The sequence below is a fragment of the Aotus nancymaae genome, unplaced genomic scaffold (genome assembly GCF_030222135.1).
Source record: "Aotus nancymaae isolate 86718 unplaced genomic scaffold, 86718_ANA_hifiasm-v0.15.2.pri h1tg000016l, whole genome shotgun sequence".
Taxonomy (NCBI): domain Eukaryota; kingdom Metazoa; phylum Chordata; class Mammalia; order Primates; family Aotidae; genus Aotus; species Aotus nancymaae.
Window position 1 is genome coordinate 2,029,294 of NW_026988428.1, and position 20,899 is coordinate 2,050,192.

Sequence of the window (20,899 nt, forward strand, 5' to 3'; positions counted from 1 at the left end):
AGAGAGAATAAAGAGCCAGCCATTTGAGAAAGAAGGAAAAGAAAAAAATCAAAATAAGAAGCCAAAGAAAAACTTAATCTAATTTTAGAATTGCAGTCAGTTATCACTTTTACATACCAAAAATTCATATAAATAGAAAAACTTAAGAATGAGTCAGGGATGGATAATAAAACAGACAAAAATGCTAAAGTTAATATTGCAAGCAAAGTCTTAACAATACCAACAGGCAATATACATATAACAAAATTTTACATATACCCCATAAATGTGTACAAAAATCAAAAATACCGACAGGGAATAGGAAGATCAGGCAATGTAGAAGTAAATCAGCAAACAAGACAAAACTAATGTGGAGAGTGACTGAGAACAGAGCATGAGCGAGGAGCTGAAGGAATTCCAACTGGTCAACACTAACTACAGTGAGAAAGAAGCCAAGGAAATAGCGTGATGCTAACTTTCCTCTTTTGCTATTCCTGCAATTCGAAGTGACCCATCTTGAGAAAAGCTTCAGGCACTCCACTGCTTTTTAAAAAAAAAAGCTGTGCATTACTGCTGAAGTCCTCTAGAAAGGACTTTTTATCATTGGCAGCTACCTCATATGCCACCTAATGTAAGTCCAAACTGCACAAAGAAAATTGAAGAGCCAGTTCTCCTCCCCAAAATATGCCCCCTATTTATGCCATTCCTAGAGAACTGTGGTTCTTAATCTTTTGGAGTTTCTAGATTATTTCAAAGAATTTAATGAAAGCAGTGAACTTCCTTTCTCTCCCAGAACATACACCTGCATCCAAATTTTTGCTTTCTTGTCCTGGACTTCTTAAAAATTCTCCTTAAGAAATCCCACAGTGTGTCAACAAACTTGCTTGCACTTCTATGGATCTTGGTCCCTAACCAAGGTTTGATTTGGTTTTGGAGTTTATGAGACCTTTTTACACTCTTCCAAGTCCTGAAAAAAGTAATTCCTTGTAGTTCTATATATAGCCAAATCTAGTTAGAAGAGAGTAACTCTAGAAATTTGCCTATTGTTTAGTTTTAGTTATGTCCATTTGAGAATAAAGAACTGAGTTTTGAAGAATCCAAATCTTTCACAGGAGAAAGAGTAAGAAACATCTCATGTAGTATGTAAATCAGAGTAGAGCCCAGAAAATACCTACCAACACTGGCCTTTGACTTTATAGATGCTCAAACTAAGCTATTACAGTGATGAAACAGTTTGAGGTTAACGTCATGGAACATGATAAATGAAATGATGGGAGGTCCTCCTGTTTTAGGTCTGTATTATATGATATACCATTATTTGGGAATGTGCTTGAATTTGTGAATCAGAATCCTCAAAGTACATGTATATGTACATGTGACCAAACTTGGCATTTCACTGTTTAGTCTTCATTGGTACATTAGGTTTTCTGAGGAAAGTAGCTGAATACATCTGAGACAATCACAGTGTCATTAAATCAGTGGAACTGAATTCAGATGAGAGAAACTAGTTGTCACCTATTAGTAAATTTTTCTTTTAAAATTTTGTTTAGCATCATGCTTACACTACCATTTCTCCAGAGATCTAAAATTATTCAAAGTGGCTAGTACATGTCATATTTGGGAACTGAAATTTATAGAACTGTGTGTTCTGAATGTGAAAGCAATTGAAACTAAAAATTTCAGTCAAGTTTAAAAACAGATAGAAAATTCTTTCAAAGATTGTATGTCCTTTGCTGTTGGATGGAAAATTGTGAATTAGTAAATCATTTATGAATATCTTCATGTTTTATTTTAAAGTGACTTAGCTTAGGGTGTCATGCTAAAAATAGAATAATTCAACTCCACACCTCAAAAATTAACTCAGCCTTGAGAAATATGCTAATACACATAAAAATGTAATAACCAGTCAAAGTATTTATATTCACATAAGACACCCAAATGCATTGGCACATTCACAGCACGTGTGTGTAAGGTAAGCTCAGGGTAGCTATAGGGAATGAACTTTGCTGACTGCTCATATTGCCTCTAGAATGAATGTCATTTTCAGACAGGAGACTGGGGAGAACCTTCCATTACCTTGCGACCTCCAAATGAAGCCACAGCCTCCACTCCGGTACAGTACTGGCAGCATCACCCCGAAAAGCTTATCTTCCAGTCATGTGATTACAAAGCTTTTGTAAGTTGCCCTCAATTCAATATTTGGGCCCAAGTGGAGATGGGGGTATGTTTTGGTTTGTTTGCATTTATATTGAAAATATGCCAAAATATCCATATCCATGACTGAAATTTTTCAAGTGTTTTTCTCTTCACTTTTTTCTTAAAGTAGCCTTCTATCCAAAGAGAAAGTCCAAATAACTAGAGCTTTAAAACCTTTTTAATCTTGTAAGTTTAAGGCCTATTGTGACTTCTTATGTAGTTGTATATTTTTAAGGAAATGTGATAAAGCACAATCTTGAAATGAGTACAAATATGGCACATATATACATCTCGGCTCACTCACCAAACATTGGGTCTCGAAACATTGGGTCTACCACTTTATGTAAATACCAGATTCTTTTCGCTGTCGTCAATAGGATTATACTATTTTGCTTTTATAGTTGTTGTTTATTCAGAAGAGGGGAACTAATTATACTTAGCTGAGAAATGTAATAGAAACAGGTAAATGTTCAAAAGATACTGTAGGTTTTGGGTCAGGTGGTGGTTGTCATGACGACAGCAGAAAAAGCAGCTGAACCTTCAGCAGTGCATTGAAACTGGCTCTCTTAAAAGAAATGTTTCAATCGGACAAACTTCTCCGATAGCTTAAAAGATAAGGATTTTACCAAAAGATAATGAATTTCACCTTCATTTGATTAAGATGGATATTGTGGTTATCTTATAGCTGTTGGGCTCTTTTTTTTTTTTCATTTTCTGCTTTCTGCCCCTCTTTTACTGCTTACTTATATTGCAGCTTTGGATTTATTTCAATGGTATTGCCCAAAGCTGTAGGATTGAAATGGCTCCTTCCTCCAAAACTCAAACCCCAAGTCCCTGAGACTTTCTGAACATGCCTTTCTCCAAGGTTCTGACCACGCCTTCTGCTGTTGTGTCCTCTCACATCCTCTTCAAATCAGGGACTTCCCTGATCCACAAGACAGGTTCCCATCCCCGTCTCTGCACAGTACTAGGGTGTCTCCAGTCTGGTCAGGAAGTGTCCATCAAATATCTTCTAAAATAATTATTGTAATTCACTTTTTTAAACAACATATATAGTGCTCTTTGAGGGTTGGGGAGAAAGGGCATGGAGCGAGGGAAATGACAAAAGGAAAAGACCCTACTAAAGCTTCAAAAGGTTGAAGAGTCAATTGATAGGCAAATCAGACATTTTGTTTAAAACTATTTGCCCCCAGCCAGAAGCTGGAGAACGAGGGGCATTTTGTACCAGGATGATGTAGTATTGGATGTGATCTTCTAACAGCAAAGTGGTTGACAATTCTTGGGAGAAGACTTTGTCATCCTTCTACCTCCATTCAGCCCTCCAGGTAGCACTTTGCACCAGGAACCCAACTGTTTTCCCCTGTGAAACAACTGAGAATGCCATTCTCCCTTCCCCGACCCTCAAATCTCGTTCTCAGGTGGATCAACCATAGGGCACACAGCTGTTGAATGAAAAAGGTCCAAAACTGCATCTCCGCCTAAGAGCCTAACATTAATTACCTATGCAGCAGAATAAGCCCAAATGGGGGACATGTTGCTTAGCTTCTCAGCTGTCTCATGCAACCCTGTAATTACAGAGATAGTGGTGTGATTTATTTTTGCAGACATTGCTGCCTCAAAAAAAAAAAGGGGGAAAACATTTTTAGATGCCCCATTTTGCAGTTAAATATGATTTGAAAGATGTCATCTTTAGAAGATGCTGCAGTTTCATTATAAAGAGCAATTACAGCCCCCTGAACTTATGGTTAATTCTCCTGCATTTTCTCTATGAACGCATTTATTTGTTAGGATTAGTTACTATCAGTTTTTTAAAGTTATGCAACAACTTACAGCCAGGAAACCTAGCCAGTAATGCTTCCACAATTTGTTTTTAAAATGTTACTCATATTTATATTCTATTTCATAAATCATTGAATTTTTTTGTATTTTAGTATTTAGGTTCTATGCTGATAAAAGAGCTTAGGGGGACAGAGTCAACCCAAGATGCTTGTGCAAAAATGCGGGTAAGTCGGCCAAACTTCTTTATTTCTAGTAGCTGAAATACTAAGTACTGGGTATGGATACAAATTGCCACCTTTCAAATTACTACTTTCTTCATCTTCTGGTCTGCTGAATCACATTGGTATTACATAAAAAGGTGCTCTGGCGGCTTTCTCCATATTTATACTTGAACTTATCTCACTATAGTTAATGTCTATTTGCTGTATTTGTACTATGTTACATTTGTTCTTAATTATTTTTAAAGATTTAAAATTAATTATATCATTCTCGAGATTAGGAGAAAAATGATCTTTAATTTGTTATAAGAAAAGGTTTTAAGCACTCGATAGTCTGAGAATATTTACTGAAAAGATCACCGATTAACTAAAATTATCAAAAGCAGAAGTATTAGGAGCATATTTTATAAAGCTAATATTCTTTATGCAATTTCTTACTCAGTTTTTTTAATTTTAAGAAAAATATTCAACTTTGAGTACAATGAACTATTTAAGTGCAAATGTTGACCAAAATGGCAATTCCAGGCCAGGAGCAGTGGCTCAAGCCTGTAATCCCAACACTTTGGGAGGCCAAGGCGGGTGAATCACCTGAAGTCAGGAATTCGAGACCAGCCTGGCCAACATGGCAAAACCCCTTCTCTACTAAAAATACAAAAATTAGCTGTGTGTGGTGACATGCACCTGTAATCTCAGCTACTCGAGAGCCTGAGGCAGGAGAATTGCTTGAACCCGGAGGCAGAGCTTGCAGTGAGCTGAGATTGTGCCATTGCACTCCAGCCTGGGTGACAAGAGTGAAACTAAAAAAAACAAAGGCAATTCCAAATGTCTGTGATTAGTGGCTGCTTGATTCCAAGAGTCTATTTTAGCCAAAGCATCTCTATCCTATTTCGTAGCTGAAGTAGACTTACTGTTTTTCTTTTGTGTGTCCCTTGTTCTTGCTTCCTCCATAGCAGGTGTATAGAACATATGACGATATCCAAGTAACTGTACAAATCAAGAATATCAGGCTTATTCAATATAGCATCTAACTAAAGTCAAATTTAAGCTCATTAGTAAGTGGAATCCTGACTTTTATTTATGACCAGTATACCTTGTCCTTTATTTTATATGAGCAGCTTTTGGTGGGAAATAATTTAAAAGCATATAATTACACTGAAACAGCTATGAAGGTAAACATGAAATATCCATAGTTTATGGAAAGCTAAATATGTGTGAATCTTGGTGAAATTGAGACTTAAGTATGTAATCACTAATTTAATATTCTGATCAATTCAATAGCAAAAAAGACTGAAATAGTTATCCTTCTATTTGATGTAGAGTTATATAATACTTAAATTGTCAGTACCCATGAATTTTTAACTTAGGTACTGTGTTTAGATTTAAAAAAAAAAAAAAAAAAAAAAGCTTCTGTATCTCTCAGAAACTCTGAATTCTAGTTCTGTTGCTGCTTATTTGCCTTAGGAGTCACTTGTTGTTCATAAAAATAATATTATAATTGCTAACATTTACTGAGTCATTACAGTGTCCGCTAGTACAATTATTGTCCCCATTTTACAGACGAAGAAATGGAGGCTTACAGAGGTTGAATAGCTTGCTCAAGGTAACACAGAGAATAACTTTCCAATCTGAGACAGACCCTCTGGTCAGGTCTTTCTGATCAGAGCCCAGGATTTTAACCACTACGTTCTTCTGCTTTTCCTGATCCTCTGTTTTCTTAGAAAATGAGAACTTTAGACTAGATACACTTTAGAGTTCTTCCTGGTTTTATAACTCTGGAAATATTGTATTCTAAGTATTTATCTAGGCTGATTTGTGTCACCAGTGAACAATAAGAAAAAGAGAAAGTTTTCATTTATCAGGCCTCATAATAATTTTAGAAATATTCATGAACATGGCTAATAAATTAATTTCACATCTCTGATTTAATACTGTTAACTAAATTACCTGAGTCCAGCTGCTCCAGTGTCATAATGAGCATCAGTATTGCCTGGCGCATGCAGCATCATTTAAAATATACCAGATCTATGATTTGAATCTCAGTCAATTTCATGAAATTGAGCGAATCTGAAATTACATCCTGATACCAATAGAAAAGCCATTTTAGTAGTCTAAGTAGAGAATAATTTAGTTAAATACTTGTCTGTTGCTTAAAATGAAGCTTAGAAAAAACCATATAGTTAGAAGCCATTCTTCTGTCTTGGGGGGCATTTTTCTGGTTTGCTGCCCTTGGTGCTTAAGTAGTTTACATGAAAATAGAAACGTCATTAGTTCTTGGACTATCATAAATCCTTATTTCCCATCTTGATTAAATAAGTCTCAGTTCTTGATAAAGTAGCTAAGGTTATATTCACTACATTCACCAGAGTCTTTCAAAACCAGAAGCATAGGGTTGATATGCTATCTGGAACTATTCTGTTGTGAATTAGAAGTTTCACCAACTATAAATGATGTAGATCTCAACTTGCAGCTGATTTTCAGTTTGAATTCCAAGTTGCTGTTTTCTCTATTCTCAGCATGCTGGTGTTTCAGCCAAAAGTCCCAGTACAATCAAAACTCCCCATGAAAAATACTTTAGGACATAGATGATCTAAAAAGTTGATTCGTGGTAATATTATTAGGCTGAAGTATTGTAGATTAAGAGTTACCTGTTTAATATTCTTTTAATTGAAAAAAAAAGATGTTTTCTGTTCAAAGTATGCATTTTAGCCAAAATTAAAATGTCTCTCCTAGTAATAAGTAAATCAGTGTGGTTCCTGATTCTGAGAAATGTTTCCTTAAATGTACTTTGTTAACAAAAATGACTGAAATTCACTTTGTTCACAATCCAGTGAAGGAAATCAACATGTGAATATTTAATTACCCCAAAGTGGTGGAATTATCACCATAGAAGCATTTTCAAGTTGCCATCTGCCCAAGGGATCATAATAGATGATCTTAAAAATGACATATACTCATGCCCTCATAAAATCAGGTTCTTAGGGCTAATAACAGGTAGCAGTTGAGAGCTGTACACCCTGACCTGCACAAGTGAATAATGTGCATTAGTTCATTCAGACCATGAAGTAGGTATTGCCATTGCTCCTACTTTACATATGGGAAAACAAAGACCAAAAGAATATGTTAAGTCACTTGCCCAAGGTCACGCAGACAGCAAGTGACAGAGCCAGGATTTGAACCCAGGCAGTCCACTTCACTACCCACACTGTGAATCCAGAGACTGGACTGCTTCTCCAGTGTGCCAGTGGGAACATTCATTGTCCTGGGTTTTTTTTTTTTTTAAACTTTTTAAATGGCTTTATTTTATGTGCAAATAACGAACAGATGTTATACCCATAAATTCTACTTTCCAAAAACAGGAGCTTTTTAAAAGAAAACCACATAATAACTTTTAAAAGGCACTGGGATTCCTCTGTTTCTAGATCATAGCTTGGCTAGAAAAATAAAGCTTGTTCTACCAGGAATCACAAGTTAGAACTGACTATTCTCCAAAGTGGAAATTCTAGAGTGTAGTGTCATTCCAGGCAAAGAGTATTCAGTTCTCATCCCCAACATCCACAGCTACTTATCAGAAGGGTTAAACCAGGTCAAAACAGTCCAGCATAATTAGGCATAATTAGGCTTCACCAGACAATGTCATTATGCTCTTCTAAGATACAAATAAAGCAAGCAGGAAATACCAAAATAAAAATAAAAATTGTTAGTTCCTTGTTGTATCCCCCCTTCTATAACATTAATAAAGGGAATAATATTTTATTTTACACATCACTAGCCATGAATTTTTGCCATTTTGTTATACAAATGCTGCCTAGTGCCGTTATCCAAGTGGCATAACCATTTTATGTCCACAATTCAGTTCTATAGCTATAAGAAAAAATTTTTCTTTTCTTCTTCTTTTTTTTTTTTTTTGTTTGAGACAGAGTCTTGCTCTGTCGCCCAGGCTGGAGTGCAGTGGCACAAGCTTGGCTCACTGCAACCTCCGCATCCTGGGTTCAAGCGATTCTCCTCAGCCTCCAGCGTAGCTGGGATTACAGGCATCTACCACCACACCCGGCTAATTTTTGTATGTTTAGTAGAGACAGGGTTTCACCATGTTGGCCAGGCTGGTCTCGAACTCCTGTCCTCAAATGATCCACTCTGCTTGGCTTCCGAAAGTGCTGGATTACAGGATTGAGCCACTGCACCGGGCCATAAGTAGAATTTCCATGATTTACATAAGTACATCTATCATTGAAGAGGTAACACTGAGATGCAATCTAACATCCATAATATCTGATGTTTTGTAGATGGCAATGTAGGAAAGTATAGTCACTTTTCATTTAAGTGAACTTATGTAAAAAATAAACTAATAATTTAGCAGTTCCAAGTCTCCAAAGGGCATTTTCAAATTACATAAAAGAAACGGTTACAGATATTTTTAAGAAGCATCTTCCATGTTCACATCCTTTTGTAACAATTTTCTTTTCCAGCTGCTTCCCTTTGCCTGCAAGAGGGGTTTGGATGAGATGGATGTTTTTCGTGACTTCTCTGATATCCTGAACTTTCTATCGCTCTTTATTTTTCTTCAATATGTTCATCATAAATTTAGCTTGGTGTTTCTGTTTGATCTTTTCAACTCTCTTCACTGTATCAGTAGTTTTATTCCATAGTCCTCGCTGGTATTTGATAGGTTCATTTCTACATTTTTCAAATTCAATTGAATTATCCACTGTAAGCTCTTTACCAGCTGCTTTCCGGAATGCTTTGACCCACCTAACTTTGCAAGGATTGCACTTCTTTTTAAAGTTTTTATGACATTTAGATTCACAAAATCTGAACTCCTTGCAATTGTTGCAGACGAACATCATGCTGTGGCCAGGGTGGATGGGCCCTGAACAGAAACAGCACTTCTCGATACGCATGTTGATCCACATGAGTCCCCACCAACCAAACACCAAGCTTGAGAGGAAGTCTTTTCTTTTTTCTTTTTTTTTGAGACAGAGTTTTGCTCTTGTCACCCAGGCTGGAGTGCAATGGTGCAACCTCAGCTCACTACACCCTCCGCCTCCTGGGTTCTAAAACATGTTGGCCTCTTCCTCCAGATGTTTGAAAAATGAGTGAATTCATATATTCACATATTTGCCTTGGATTATTTCATTTGTCTTTTCCCAACTATAAAATCAGTGTCCTACCCATTTTCCTGCTTTTCTAAGCACACAATATGTAAGAAAGTATTTAAAACCTTAAGCCAGACACTGTAGCATGCACCTGTAGTCCTAAGCTACTGTGGAGACTGAGGCAGGAAGATCACTTTAGCCCAGCAGCTTGAGGCCAGCCAGGGCAATGTAGTGATACCCTATCTTTTAAAAAAAAATGAATAAATGAATAAGTAGATAAGTAAATCATCCATCCATTCATTCATATATTTAAGCAACCCTAAGAATCCTATCATTTTATTTCCAGTTTTTAAAGGCCGTTACCAAAGAGGGAAAAATGAGAAAGGAAATGTAGATAAGATGATATATATACTTTTGCAACTTTATATTTTTTGGAGAAGTTCACTATTAAATCAATTGAGAGTTACCTCTTTTAAATAATGTGTCCATGGAACTGGATTTTACAAAACCATAAGTATATTGCTTTGACTTTTCAGTAGGTTTGTTTGTTGTTGTTATTTTGATATGAATAACTTCCACTTCAAAGATTCCAAGACATACAATTTTTGGTGAAGTGAAGGATTTGCTCTGGCCAGATGAGGGTCTACTGTTCAATTTTGCCTCCATAGGCTTATGCATACCCCATCCCCCAACGCTGAATTTTGCCACAGGGCTTAATTTTCACTAATATACAGTAACGCATCACTTCCCTAATTAAATATACAATTAGGAAACATCTGCTACTGTAAGAGGTAAGCCATTGTATTCAATTTAATACTCTCTGCAGTCTTACTTTTCTAATCCCATAGTTTGTGGTTAGTATCATTCACAGGTGTTTGTTCTCAAGGAAATTTCCCTTAAAAAGAAATAAAAATTAGATTATTTGTTGTTTTGCTATTGTATCCAGAATTTATAAATTCTGGATATTAATCCTTGTCATATGTAAAATTTTCTCCCATTCTGTAAGATGGGAGCTTAATTTTCTTGCAAAATTTTCTCCCATTCTGTAAGATGTCTCCTTTGCTGCTCTTGTTTCCTTTGCTGTGCAGAAACCTTTTAGTTTGATGTAATCCCATGTGTCTATTTTTGCTTTTGTTGCCTGTGCTTTTGGAGTCATATCCAAAAAAGTATTTCCCAGTCCAGTGTCACAAGATGTTTCTCCAACATTTTCGTCTAGTAGTTTCAGGTCTTATATTTATTTAATCCGTTTTGAGTTGACAAATAATCTGCTTAAAAATGGGCAAATGACCAGAGTAGACATTTATCAAAAGAAGACATTCAGATGGCCAATAAGTATATGAAAATATGCTCAATATCATTAGTCATTAGGGAAATGCAAAGCAAACCCACAAAGCAAATCATTATGGAAATGCAAAGCAAAACCACATCTTACTCCATTTAGAATGGCTATTATCAAAAAGACAAAAGATAACAAATATTGGTGAGAATGTGGAGAAAAGAGAACCCTCGTATATTGTTGGTGGGAATGTAAATTAGTAGAGCCATGGTGGAAACAGTATGGAGGCTTCTCAAAAAATTAAAAATAAAACTACTGTATGATCCAGCAATCCCAGTATTGGGTATATATCCAAAGAAAATGAAATCAATATGTTGATATCTACACTTTCATGTTTACTCTAGCACTATTCACAGTAGCCAAGATGTAGAACCAAGCTAAGTGTCTATTTAAAATTAAGTGTCCATCAACCGATGAATGGGTAAAGAAAATGTGGTATATATACACAGTAAAATGTTGTTCAGGGAAAAAAAGAGAATGACATCCTGTTATTTGTGACAACATAGATGAACCTGGAAGACATTATGCTAAGTAAAATAGGCCAGACACAGACAAATACCACATGAACTCACTCATACGTGGAATCTAAAAGGTTGGTCTCATACAAGTAGAGAATAGAACAGTGGTTACCAGAGCCAGGGAAGGGTAGATGAGGAGGAGGGGAGTAGGGAGAGGATGCTCAATGGGAACAATCTTACGATTAGATAGGAAAAACAAGTCTGGTGCCCAGTTGCACAGTAGGGTGACCGTAGCCAACAGTACTGTACTGTCTACTTCAAAATAGCTAGAAGAGGATTTTGAATATTCTGAAAACAAAGAAATGAGAAATGTTTGAGATTCTAGGTATGAAATTACCCCGATTTGTCATTACACAATGTGTACATATATTGAAACATCACATTGTACCCCATAAATATGTACAGTTGTTATGTGTTAGTTAATATTTTTTAAATAATCCTTCCGAAAAAAAGAAAAAATATCTGTTTTCAACTAAGATAAGGTAGAAATCTGCCTTCCTGGTATAAGAAAGGAAACATTTTAAGATTATTTTTAAGTCAGAAATAAACAAATCTGGTATATTTAGGCTTTGGAACTTTTATTTCCCAAAGGATTTAGATAGTTTCCCCATAGTTCTCATTGAATCTATTCCTCTTAATTTTGAATGATTTTTAAACTTTCAATCCAGAAGCACTTCTAAGGTGTGAATTTTCAAATACACAAATTTCCAAATAATAATCTGTGCCTTAGTTGAAGTATGAAGACTTTTTTTTTATGTGTTTTAGGAAACAATAGTGGGAATGGGTTAGACAGCTTTTTAAAAGTTGGATTTTAAAACTAGATAGAAATACTAAATGTAAAAGTCTCTTTGCTCTTAGAAGAGACTCAAACTGAAATCATGTTTCGTTCCTCTGTCCTCATACAAATTCCTTCTGTGACAAATTGTCCTTTTCAGATATAACTTCAAGAATTACTTCTTAGGAACCAGGCTAGGAAAAAACTTTTGAACAACTATTTTTTAAAAGTCTGTTGAACTGGGCACAGCGACATACTCTGTACCAGCTACTTGGGAAGCTGAGTCAGGAGGATTGCTTGAACCCAGGAGTTTGAGACTATACTACGCTATGATCACACCTGTGAACAGCCACTGCAACCTAGCTGGGGCAACATAGCCAGACCCCATCTTTAAAAAAAAAAGTTTCTGTTGCCCAATTTCATGGAAGCATCAAATATTTTCTTTCACTTTCTCCCAAATACTGCATGAGTCATAGAGAATATAGCTACTACGCCCATAAATGTGTGTTGTGTGTCTATTGATTAGCAATCCCCAAAAAGAAAAAGCCACATATGTAATTTCTTATTGTTGATCCTTGCTCACATGCGCCTTTCCCATTGTGAATGCTTTCTTATGGGTCTACCCTAGAAGGCTAAAGAGCACCAACCATCTTATTTCATATTGTCTTCAAACCCCAATTCTCTTTATTATTTTTTATTGCTCTTGTTGCTAACTTTTCTCCCATAAAACACTCTCACTACTTCTATCACTGAAAGATTTCCTAGGCTGCTTCTGTCTTTAATTCCCACTTGTGTTAAACTCTTTCTAAACATGTTGATTGATTGAGTCTCTTGTCATTGGCCCAGATATGTTGATCCACCGAATGTTCATTGCTGCATCCACCGTTTCCCTCCCATCATGACAAGTAGCCTGGAGAGTGTTCAGTTATGCACACAGATTTCAGTTTTGCTTCTGCTCTCTTTTGCGAGTGCTTTGCTACGGAGAGGGACTTTCTAAGTGAAACCATCCATCCTCAGAATAACAATAATAGCTGGCCAGGCAAGGTGGCTCACACCTGTAATCCCAGCACTTTAGGAGACCAAGGCAGGAGGATCTCTTGGGGCCAGGAGTTTGAGACCAGCTTGGTCAACACAATAAGACCCCCGTCTCTACCAAAAGAAAATTGTTTTTAAACAGTAAAGCTAAAATCTATTGATGTTCACTACCTGCTAGGCACTGAAGTAGTTCTGTGTAGTTCTCACGACAACTCTAAAAAGTAGATGCTATCATACCCGTTTACAGATAAGGTAACTAAGACACAGGAGGTTCAGTACCTAGCCACACAGCAAGGAAGGAATGGAACTACCCAGGAATCCAAACGTGCCATCCTGTGCTCTCATTTGCTGACTATTGTTCCTTGCTCCCAGTGGAAGGAGCTCCTCAGTGGGTCCCTTCATAAACTCAAGATGACTATGCACACCCCCAGAAAACACAGAAGTTGTACTTATAAGTGGTAGATTCAATCAACGTGTTTTTTCACACATATGCAATTGGTGTTTTTAACTAAAATCACACATTTTTAAAAGATTATTACAAAAGCAATACACATTCATTACTATTCACTTCTAAAATAGAAATACAAGAACAAGAAATAAAAACAACTGTGATTTTACCACCTAGAAGTGATAAATCCCTCCCTGTTAACATCTTATTCTTCTGTAATTCTCCAGACCAATTATTTATGCATTTGTAGGCACTATTTTTTTTGTAAGTAGTGGAAATATTCCATACCCACTCTTTTATCATGTATTTTAAACACAATAATATATTCTGAAATATATTTATTCCCATATATCTTCATCCCCAATATTGTTTGTGGTAGTTGATTACAGCATTCCAATCCATAGTTGAACCAAACTTACTTAACCAATTCTCTTTGTTGGTCATCAGGTCATTTCCAATTTTTTTCAAATGATAGCCAGTACTATGGGTAACACCCTTTACCTGAATCTTTTGAAATCGGTTTATTTCCTTAGGATGAGCCACTAAATTTAGAATGGCTGGATCAAAGGGTATACACACTGAAACTTTGGGTAACTATTCCCAAATTGCCTTCCAGAAAACTTATTCCAGATTACACTCCCAGAGGCAGTATACAAGCATGTGTTCATGTTTGCCTGTCACATCTCTCAAGAGCATGTGCTTAATTTGAGGGAGAATAGGGGAACTTCTATTAAAAAAAAAACTACACATCTTCAGCATGATCCCTGATCTTACTAACTCTGTCATTGTTTTGGGGGAGTTTTTGTTTGTTTGTTTTGAGTGTTACTCTGTTGCCCAGACTGGAGTACAGTTGTGAAATCTTGGCTCACTGCAATCACCGCCTCCCAGGTTCAGGCGATTCTCCTGCCCTAGCCTCCTGAGTAGCTAAAACTACAGGTGCCCGCTACCACACCTGGCTAATTTTTTTTTTCTTTTTAGTAGAGACAGGGTTTCACCATGTTGGCCAGGCTAACCTCGAACTCCTGACCTTCAGTGATCTGCCTGTCTCAGCCTCCCAGAGTGCTGGGATTACAGGTGTGAGCCACTGCACCCAGCCAACATCTATTCTAGATGTAACTCTTGAATCTGTCTTTATGACCTGAGCTTTTTATTTTATGTGAAGAATGTTTTATCCATTCACAGTCCCTGAGAAATCATGAAGAAATGAATAATTCTCGTTAATTGCTCTCAAGACCAAGAGCTGTAGCTAAATGCTAACTAAGGATTTTTGGAAATCACTTGTCAAGTGGAGAACAGTGTGTTTTGATAAACTAGCTTCTTTCTGAATTAATGTAGGATGCAGTACAGCGAATGTACATGCATAGCAACAGAGAATGGTTCTGACAGTAACTTTCAATCAAACTGATCGACCGCATTTTTAGAGCAGTAGTTCTCAAAGTGTGGTCCCAGACATGCAGCATCAGCAGTATGTAGAAACGGAGGGGACTGCTTTGTGCTGTGCCAGACTTGGGCCCCAGAGCATGTGAGTTACAGAGGCAGTACAACAGCCTTGTCATATGCGGGAGATGTGATTTCAATGGCTGCTTGCCCACTGTCTCTTCTTGTCACCTGGTCTTAGGTTCTCTGTTCCCCCAGCCCTTGTGCCAGAGCTCCTATGACCAAAAAAGTCCTTGCGGGGTCATTTAGCCTCATTAATGGCAGATGAGAACCCAAACTATTCTTAAAGATGTCTAGAGGGGAAAACTTCCCAGCTGCCCTCAGTAAGAGGCCTTTTCTTCTTAATGCTTGTAATTTGAGCCTGCTTGCTGTCGCAGAAACAAAGACCTAAGCCTTGCCTCCTTGAGACTGAAAACTCTCAGGATCTTTTTTTGTTGGTTTGTTTGTTTGTTTTCTTCCTTTTTCTAGAGATGAAATGACCATGTTGGTCAGGCTTGTCTCGAACTCCTGACCTCAGGTGATCTGCCCACCTCATAGGAATGTCTTGATAACCCTCTAATCATATTTGTGGTCCTCCTGCAAGCTTTGCAAGGCTTCCATGCTGGCTCTGGGTACCAGAGCTCTCTGAAAAGCTTGCTGAGCTCTCAGTGTGCTGAGAGGCTGGTGCTGTGGTTCTTTGTACAGCGTGTTGAGAGGCTGGTGCTGTGGTTCTTTGTATACGTTAATTCACTGGCCCATTCCTTTAAGTTAAGTCATGGATTTCAGCAACTATTAGATAGAATCCTATGAAATTGCTGGGACTTAACCATTCTTAACTTGAAAAATGGCAACTTTATAGGGCTCAATGTAAGATTATGTGCTAGTCATTACTGGGAAGACGAATCAAGAAAGGTGTGGGCAGTCCTCAAGGAACTCCCCATAGGGAGGCAAGCAGACCACCCTGAGACCCAGGGCAGTGCACTGGAAAAGTGGCAGAGAGGAGAACAAGAGGAAAGCCATCCTGTCAGCCTGGGAGGCCACAGAAGCCTTTCCCCAGAAAGTGGCCTTTAAGCCCACTTTCAAAGGGTGAGAGTTCATTTCAGATCCCACAACCTAGCTAGTTTCACTGCCTACAGAATCATCACAATAATGCTTATTTTGTATGTGTTTTTTAATCATTTGAAAGTCACTTAGGGCTAAAAAATGTAATTGCTTGATCCTATTTTAATTTACTTGCTGAAATGGAATATAATAATTAAGCTTTGACTCTAAGGAAGATATTATATGGCAAAATTAATAGTTATGACTCAGGACTGAATATCTAACTAGAAAGCGTTCTCAGGATAGCCATGTGTAGGTTAAAAATACACTGTAAGTTGGATGGCAACAGACCATCCAGAAATCCCTTCCCCAGCCTGTGCTTCAGATACACTAGGAGCGATCGGGGTATTGTAAGAATGAAGGTTGGTGGCATCCTCCCCACGTTTAGCCTCACTGTTTTCCCTGTCTCTGCTGGTGGTGGGGCACTAATGATTTTTACTCAGAACATTAACATCACCCCAGATTCAATGAGCATTACAGCTCACAACTGAAGTGCTCCCCGTCATAAACTCCTCTGCTTTCATTCGCGCTCGGAAAAGTCATGCTCTGAGATTAGAGTTCGTGCACTCTGAAAAGGAGAGCTTCATACTATTGCTTCTGCATTCAAAATGGAAAACCTACTTATTTTCAGATCATGCTTTAAGGCACCAATGATGATTTCTGACCTGATGCCAAGCAGTGCATAATTTTAAAAGGAGGAGAAAAAAGATGGTTATTTCTTTCTCTTGGTGATTTCAGAATCTCTTCTTTTTAAAAATGCTCTAAAAGCATTCAGTGACTTACTAAGAACGATATTTCAGGTGGCCACCTCCAGATAGGAAATTCTGATACCTGTTTCTGTTTAATGGTTATAGACAATATAAACTCAAGTGTTTAAAGAGAAGACTGCCTTTGAATTTAGGATTCAAATGTTGCATTTTATTTTAGGTTTCTGAAACATTAACATCTCTATGTAACTAAATATCATTTCTCTTGGAATAATAAAAGGATGATCAACTTAATTTGGGAAATTGTTGAACAAAATACATTTAACTATCACTATAATGCTTTTTGCAGGAGAGCAAGATGCTGTAAAAATTAAGATCATTTGGGGTCTTACCCAGAAGTACTTAGCTGCTTAGGTACTCAGAAGTCTTCATTACAAACTAGTCTTCTGTAAAGCTGGCTTTGAAGGAGAGTAAATTTGAAAATGTTGAGAAACCTCAGAAATGCCACAAAGAGCATGGCATAGGGAAAAGCAACTAGAAACAAAAGAACGATGACATAAGGTTCGCCCTGAGCATCTTTCACTGGGGAGATGGGCCTGAAGTAGAGAGTTCTTTTTATACAAATCAATAAAGCTTGAATTTTTAACAGAAACATATGGGAGTATTAATTATACAGACATCCAGCAGAGCATGCAGATAGGTCATAGAAACCAGTGTTGCCTGAGAGCACATGCTCAGTAACTTGATGTTCAGAGTAGGCACCTTTGTCCCTGGGAAGGAGAAAAGAATGGTGATCACAACACTGAAGAGAAAATGGGGAAGGAAGGACTTTGCCTGTGATTGGACTGAAGCCCTGTGCTCACATTTTGATGCCTGTAAAGCCTTCATGAAATGAAGTGGGTGCTTATTAGACTCCCCAAAGACTCAATATCTTTGCCTTCTTTCTTTTTTTTTTTTTTTTTTTTTTTTTTTGAGATGAAGTCCCAGTCTGTCACTCAGGCTGGAGTGCAGTGATGCAATCTTGGCTCACTGCAACCTCTGCCTCCTGGGTTCAAGTGATTCTCCTGCCTCAGCCTCCTGAATAGCTGGGATTACAGGCACCCACCACCATGCCCGGCTAATTTTTGTATTTTTAATAGAGACAGGGTTTCACCATGTTGGCCAGGCTGGTCTCGAACTCCTGATGTCAGGTGATCGGCCCACCTCAGCCTCTTAAAGTGCTGGGATTATAGGTGTGAGCCACTGCACCTGGCCTGTTTGCCTTCTTTTTATGCATTTTCATCTTTAGCTAAAATGATGTGTGAAATAACCTCTTTGGAAGCTCTCTCAAAGTACACCATGAGAAAACCCCTTTAAAAGAGGATGGATTCTTATCTCTTGTAGGGAGTATAAATACCTTGAAGGAGGGCCTCTACCTGGAAGACTTCCCACCACCCTTGAACTCCGTGGCTGGTCAGGATCCATCAGCTTCTTCTCAAGCGACTCAGTGGAGAGAGCAGTGCAGTTTGGGCTCCAGATTGGAAAGCATGGCCACCCCCAACACTGCCATTCAGAGAGGCCTGTGCACAGCCTGCAGCCCTGACACCACAGCGCTGCCTTCAGTTAGGAGGGCAGAGATTCTTGGGACCCATGGATGAAAAAGAAATGACTATCCTTTGTCTTTTCTTTTCTTGTTCAACTTAGCTGAGCATCTGATGTCGGGTCTTTGTACCATGACAGGAACCACCACAGACAATGCCTTCATGTCAGCTCAAGAGCTTGTGTCCTGACCTGCCCATTGTTCCAGCTCTCTACTTCCTTTCACTGGCATCCATTGCACAGCTCACTGTGTTCTCCTCTCCAGCTGCTGCCACCATTCTCCTGAAGCCACTCTTAAATCAGCAACAATTTTTTCTTGTTGCAAAAGCCAGGAATTCCATCCAGTAAGCCCAATGAAAGCAGCAGCTCCTGTGTGTGCCAGCCACTGTGGTAGGCACACTTTTCAGCCTTGTTAGTCCTCATTGCATCGGGCACTGCTCCTACCGTCTAAGACCTCTCCTTGTCTTCTGTGATAATGCGTTGTGGGCATAGTCCAACTTCAATTCCAGTTCCTTCATTGGCTCTTGTTTCTGCCCCACCCCTTGGGATTGCATCTTCCCCTGTGGTGTGTCTTTCACCTTCTTGTTCACTCCTTAAACCACCTTGTCTGCCTACATCTCCTTGGCCACCAATGTATGTAGGTGGATTTCCAGATCTGATTCTTATTTCTAATTCCCTACTGGACATCTCCACCTGCTTATCAAACTGAGCATATCCAAAAGCATTTCCATTATGCTTATGCAAAAACACTTTTCCCTCTAGTGTTTCTTATCTTAGTGGCTTCTTCATCTGTGGGATCCTCCCATTCATCCATGATTCTCCCATCCATCTTCCATGGCAGATCAGTCAACGGACCCTCTCAATTCTTCCTCATCGACATTGTGGCTCCTCCTCCTGTGCTCCAGTGCCTCTGCTTCGACCCAGGTACTTAGGGTCTCTCTCCTTTGGATTTGCACAATAGCTTCCTGCCTCCCTACATCCAGCCTCTAGCTCTTCCAGTCCCTCCTTCATAAACAACCACCAGAACAATCTTTCTGCACCACAGGTCTGATTGTGTTACTCTCTAGTGAAAAGCTTCCAGTGGACCCTAACTTGGCAGAGTAAGCCACAACCTTCCAATCCTACTCTACCGTTCTCATCTCCGCCAAACCCACCACATTCTCATTTCTAGGCCTCTGTGCATGTATTAGTTCTGCTGCTAAAACAGCCTCTTTTGGCCTCTTTGCCACTTAGAAAATGCTTGTTCATCCGTTAAGAGTCAGCTCAATCACCCCTAGCAGGCAGTCAGTGTCTTTCGAATGAATGAATGAAGACTGGCCCCACTCTGTCATGCAAAGTAAGGCTGATTCTGTTCACTATCCTGGAGGCATGTTGTTCATATTGCTCCTGTCACATTTGTCAACATGGTAATTGTAGCTGTTCTTCCTACCAGACCTAGCAGGCAGGTCCTTGTGCAGCCCCTGGGCTGCCTCTTCCTCTTCTTCCCCCATGGCAGACATCATTCCCAGCCCACTTTTCCACTGAGCTCAGACACAGCTCTCAGAATCTTTCTCAACACAGTACTTTGAGCAGACTGGTGTTTGCACACAGTTTGAGGTCTGTGTAACATCCCTCAACTAGACTCTGAGCTTTTCCAGTGATAAGCACAGTGGGCTGCCCAAAGTAACAACTCAATTGCTGAATAAATAACAAATGGATTTTCTTCTTAATATTAGCTATATATTGCTTTGCATTACAGATAGATGTGTCCAGGAGAATGGATTCATGGCAAAAGATAAGTGAGGTGATTTACCGAAATCCACTGTGATGCTTTGCAGAAAATTTTTCACATACACATTGAGTTATTCAAACTATCGCCTGGGCTGCCCCAGCCCTCTCTCTTTACAGAGTTCAGACACTGCTTTGCTTTAAAATGAGCACATTGCATGTGATATCTTCTAGCCTGCCTTTGATATGTCTTGCACATTTTTAAGAAGTGGTTGGAAGAAGCATTAAAACGAGTTACTAACCTTATATTTTATTTTCATAATCTCTCTTTTTGGCAATCAAAGGAAAACATGCATCTGGGGAATTTTTAAACTGGTTAGAAAAGCACTTCAAGAGAGCTGCTTTTTCATATACTGTATAAAACAACAAATATTAAATAACAATACTCTTAGTAATCCATTGTCTTTGAAACGGGTGTAAGTCTCAAAAAGATGTTGCGTCAACACAATCAGGAAACTGTGGAGCACCCCTCTCACGGCTCAAATAAAAGATGCAGTCGCAGTCTCATCATTGAGTTCAGTGAGTTCACTCACACTATCCAATTTAAAGCCTTCTTGAATTCTAGTCGCATCCCAGAATTTAAAACTAGAAAATTGGAAACTATAAATGAAGAAATCAAGGAAGTTTCTATTTTTTCCTGATTCCCTTAATATACGTAAGATGGCTAGTTGTTGAAAGTTCTAAGCGGAAGGTTCTTGTGTCAGTCCTAAGACTATGCAGTGCAGTGAACAGAGTGATGAGAAACAAAGAAAGGGGCCTGTGAAAGCCTGCAGCAGTTTCTAAAATGACAGTGGCTCTGCATCTTTGTATAACTGTGAAGCCAATTCTTTTGTGGCATCTTTTACTTTTTAATGAATTTATATTGTTGGTGAATTATTGAAATCGTTTCCTCTCTCTCACCTTTTATGTGTTTTCTCTCCCGTTATGTTCCCACCTGTCTTAACTGGAAAATC

General features: G+C 38.4%; 1 protein-coding gene and 1 pseudogene across 25 annotated transcripts in view; one reads left to right on the forward strand and one right to left on the reverse strand.

Moving 5' to 3' along the window:
• Positions 1 to 20,899, forward strand: part of ANKS1B (ankyrin repeat and sterile alpha motif domain containing 1B) — a 1,270,775-nt gene that overhangs the window by 1,200,809 nt on the left and 49,067 nt on the right. For 12 of the 25 annotated variants that reach the window (XM_064376827.1, XM_064376828.1, XM_064376833.1 and 9 more), the window contains 3 exons: positions 2,027 to 2,155; positions 4,107 to 4,178; positions 19,918 to 20,897. In XM_064376827.1, coding sequence (XP_064232897.1) covers positions 2,027 to 2,155; positions 4,107 to 4,178; positions 19,918 to 19,986 — 270 coding nt within the window. In that variant the 3' untranslated portion in view covers positions 19,987 to 20,897. Of the gene's footprint in view, positions 1 to 2,026; positions 2,156 to 4,106; positions 4,179 to 17,984; positions 19,864 to 19,917; positions 20,898 to 20,899 lie in introns of those variants that run through there. The other 13 variants (XM_012469266.3, XM_012469273.3, XM_012469264.3 and 10 more) reach the window with 2 other exon arrangements.
• LOC105728735 (probable ribosome biogenesis protein RLP24) lies at positions 8,587 to 9,070 on the reverse strand (annotated as a pseudogene).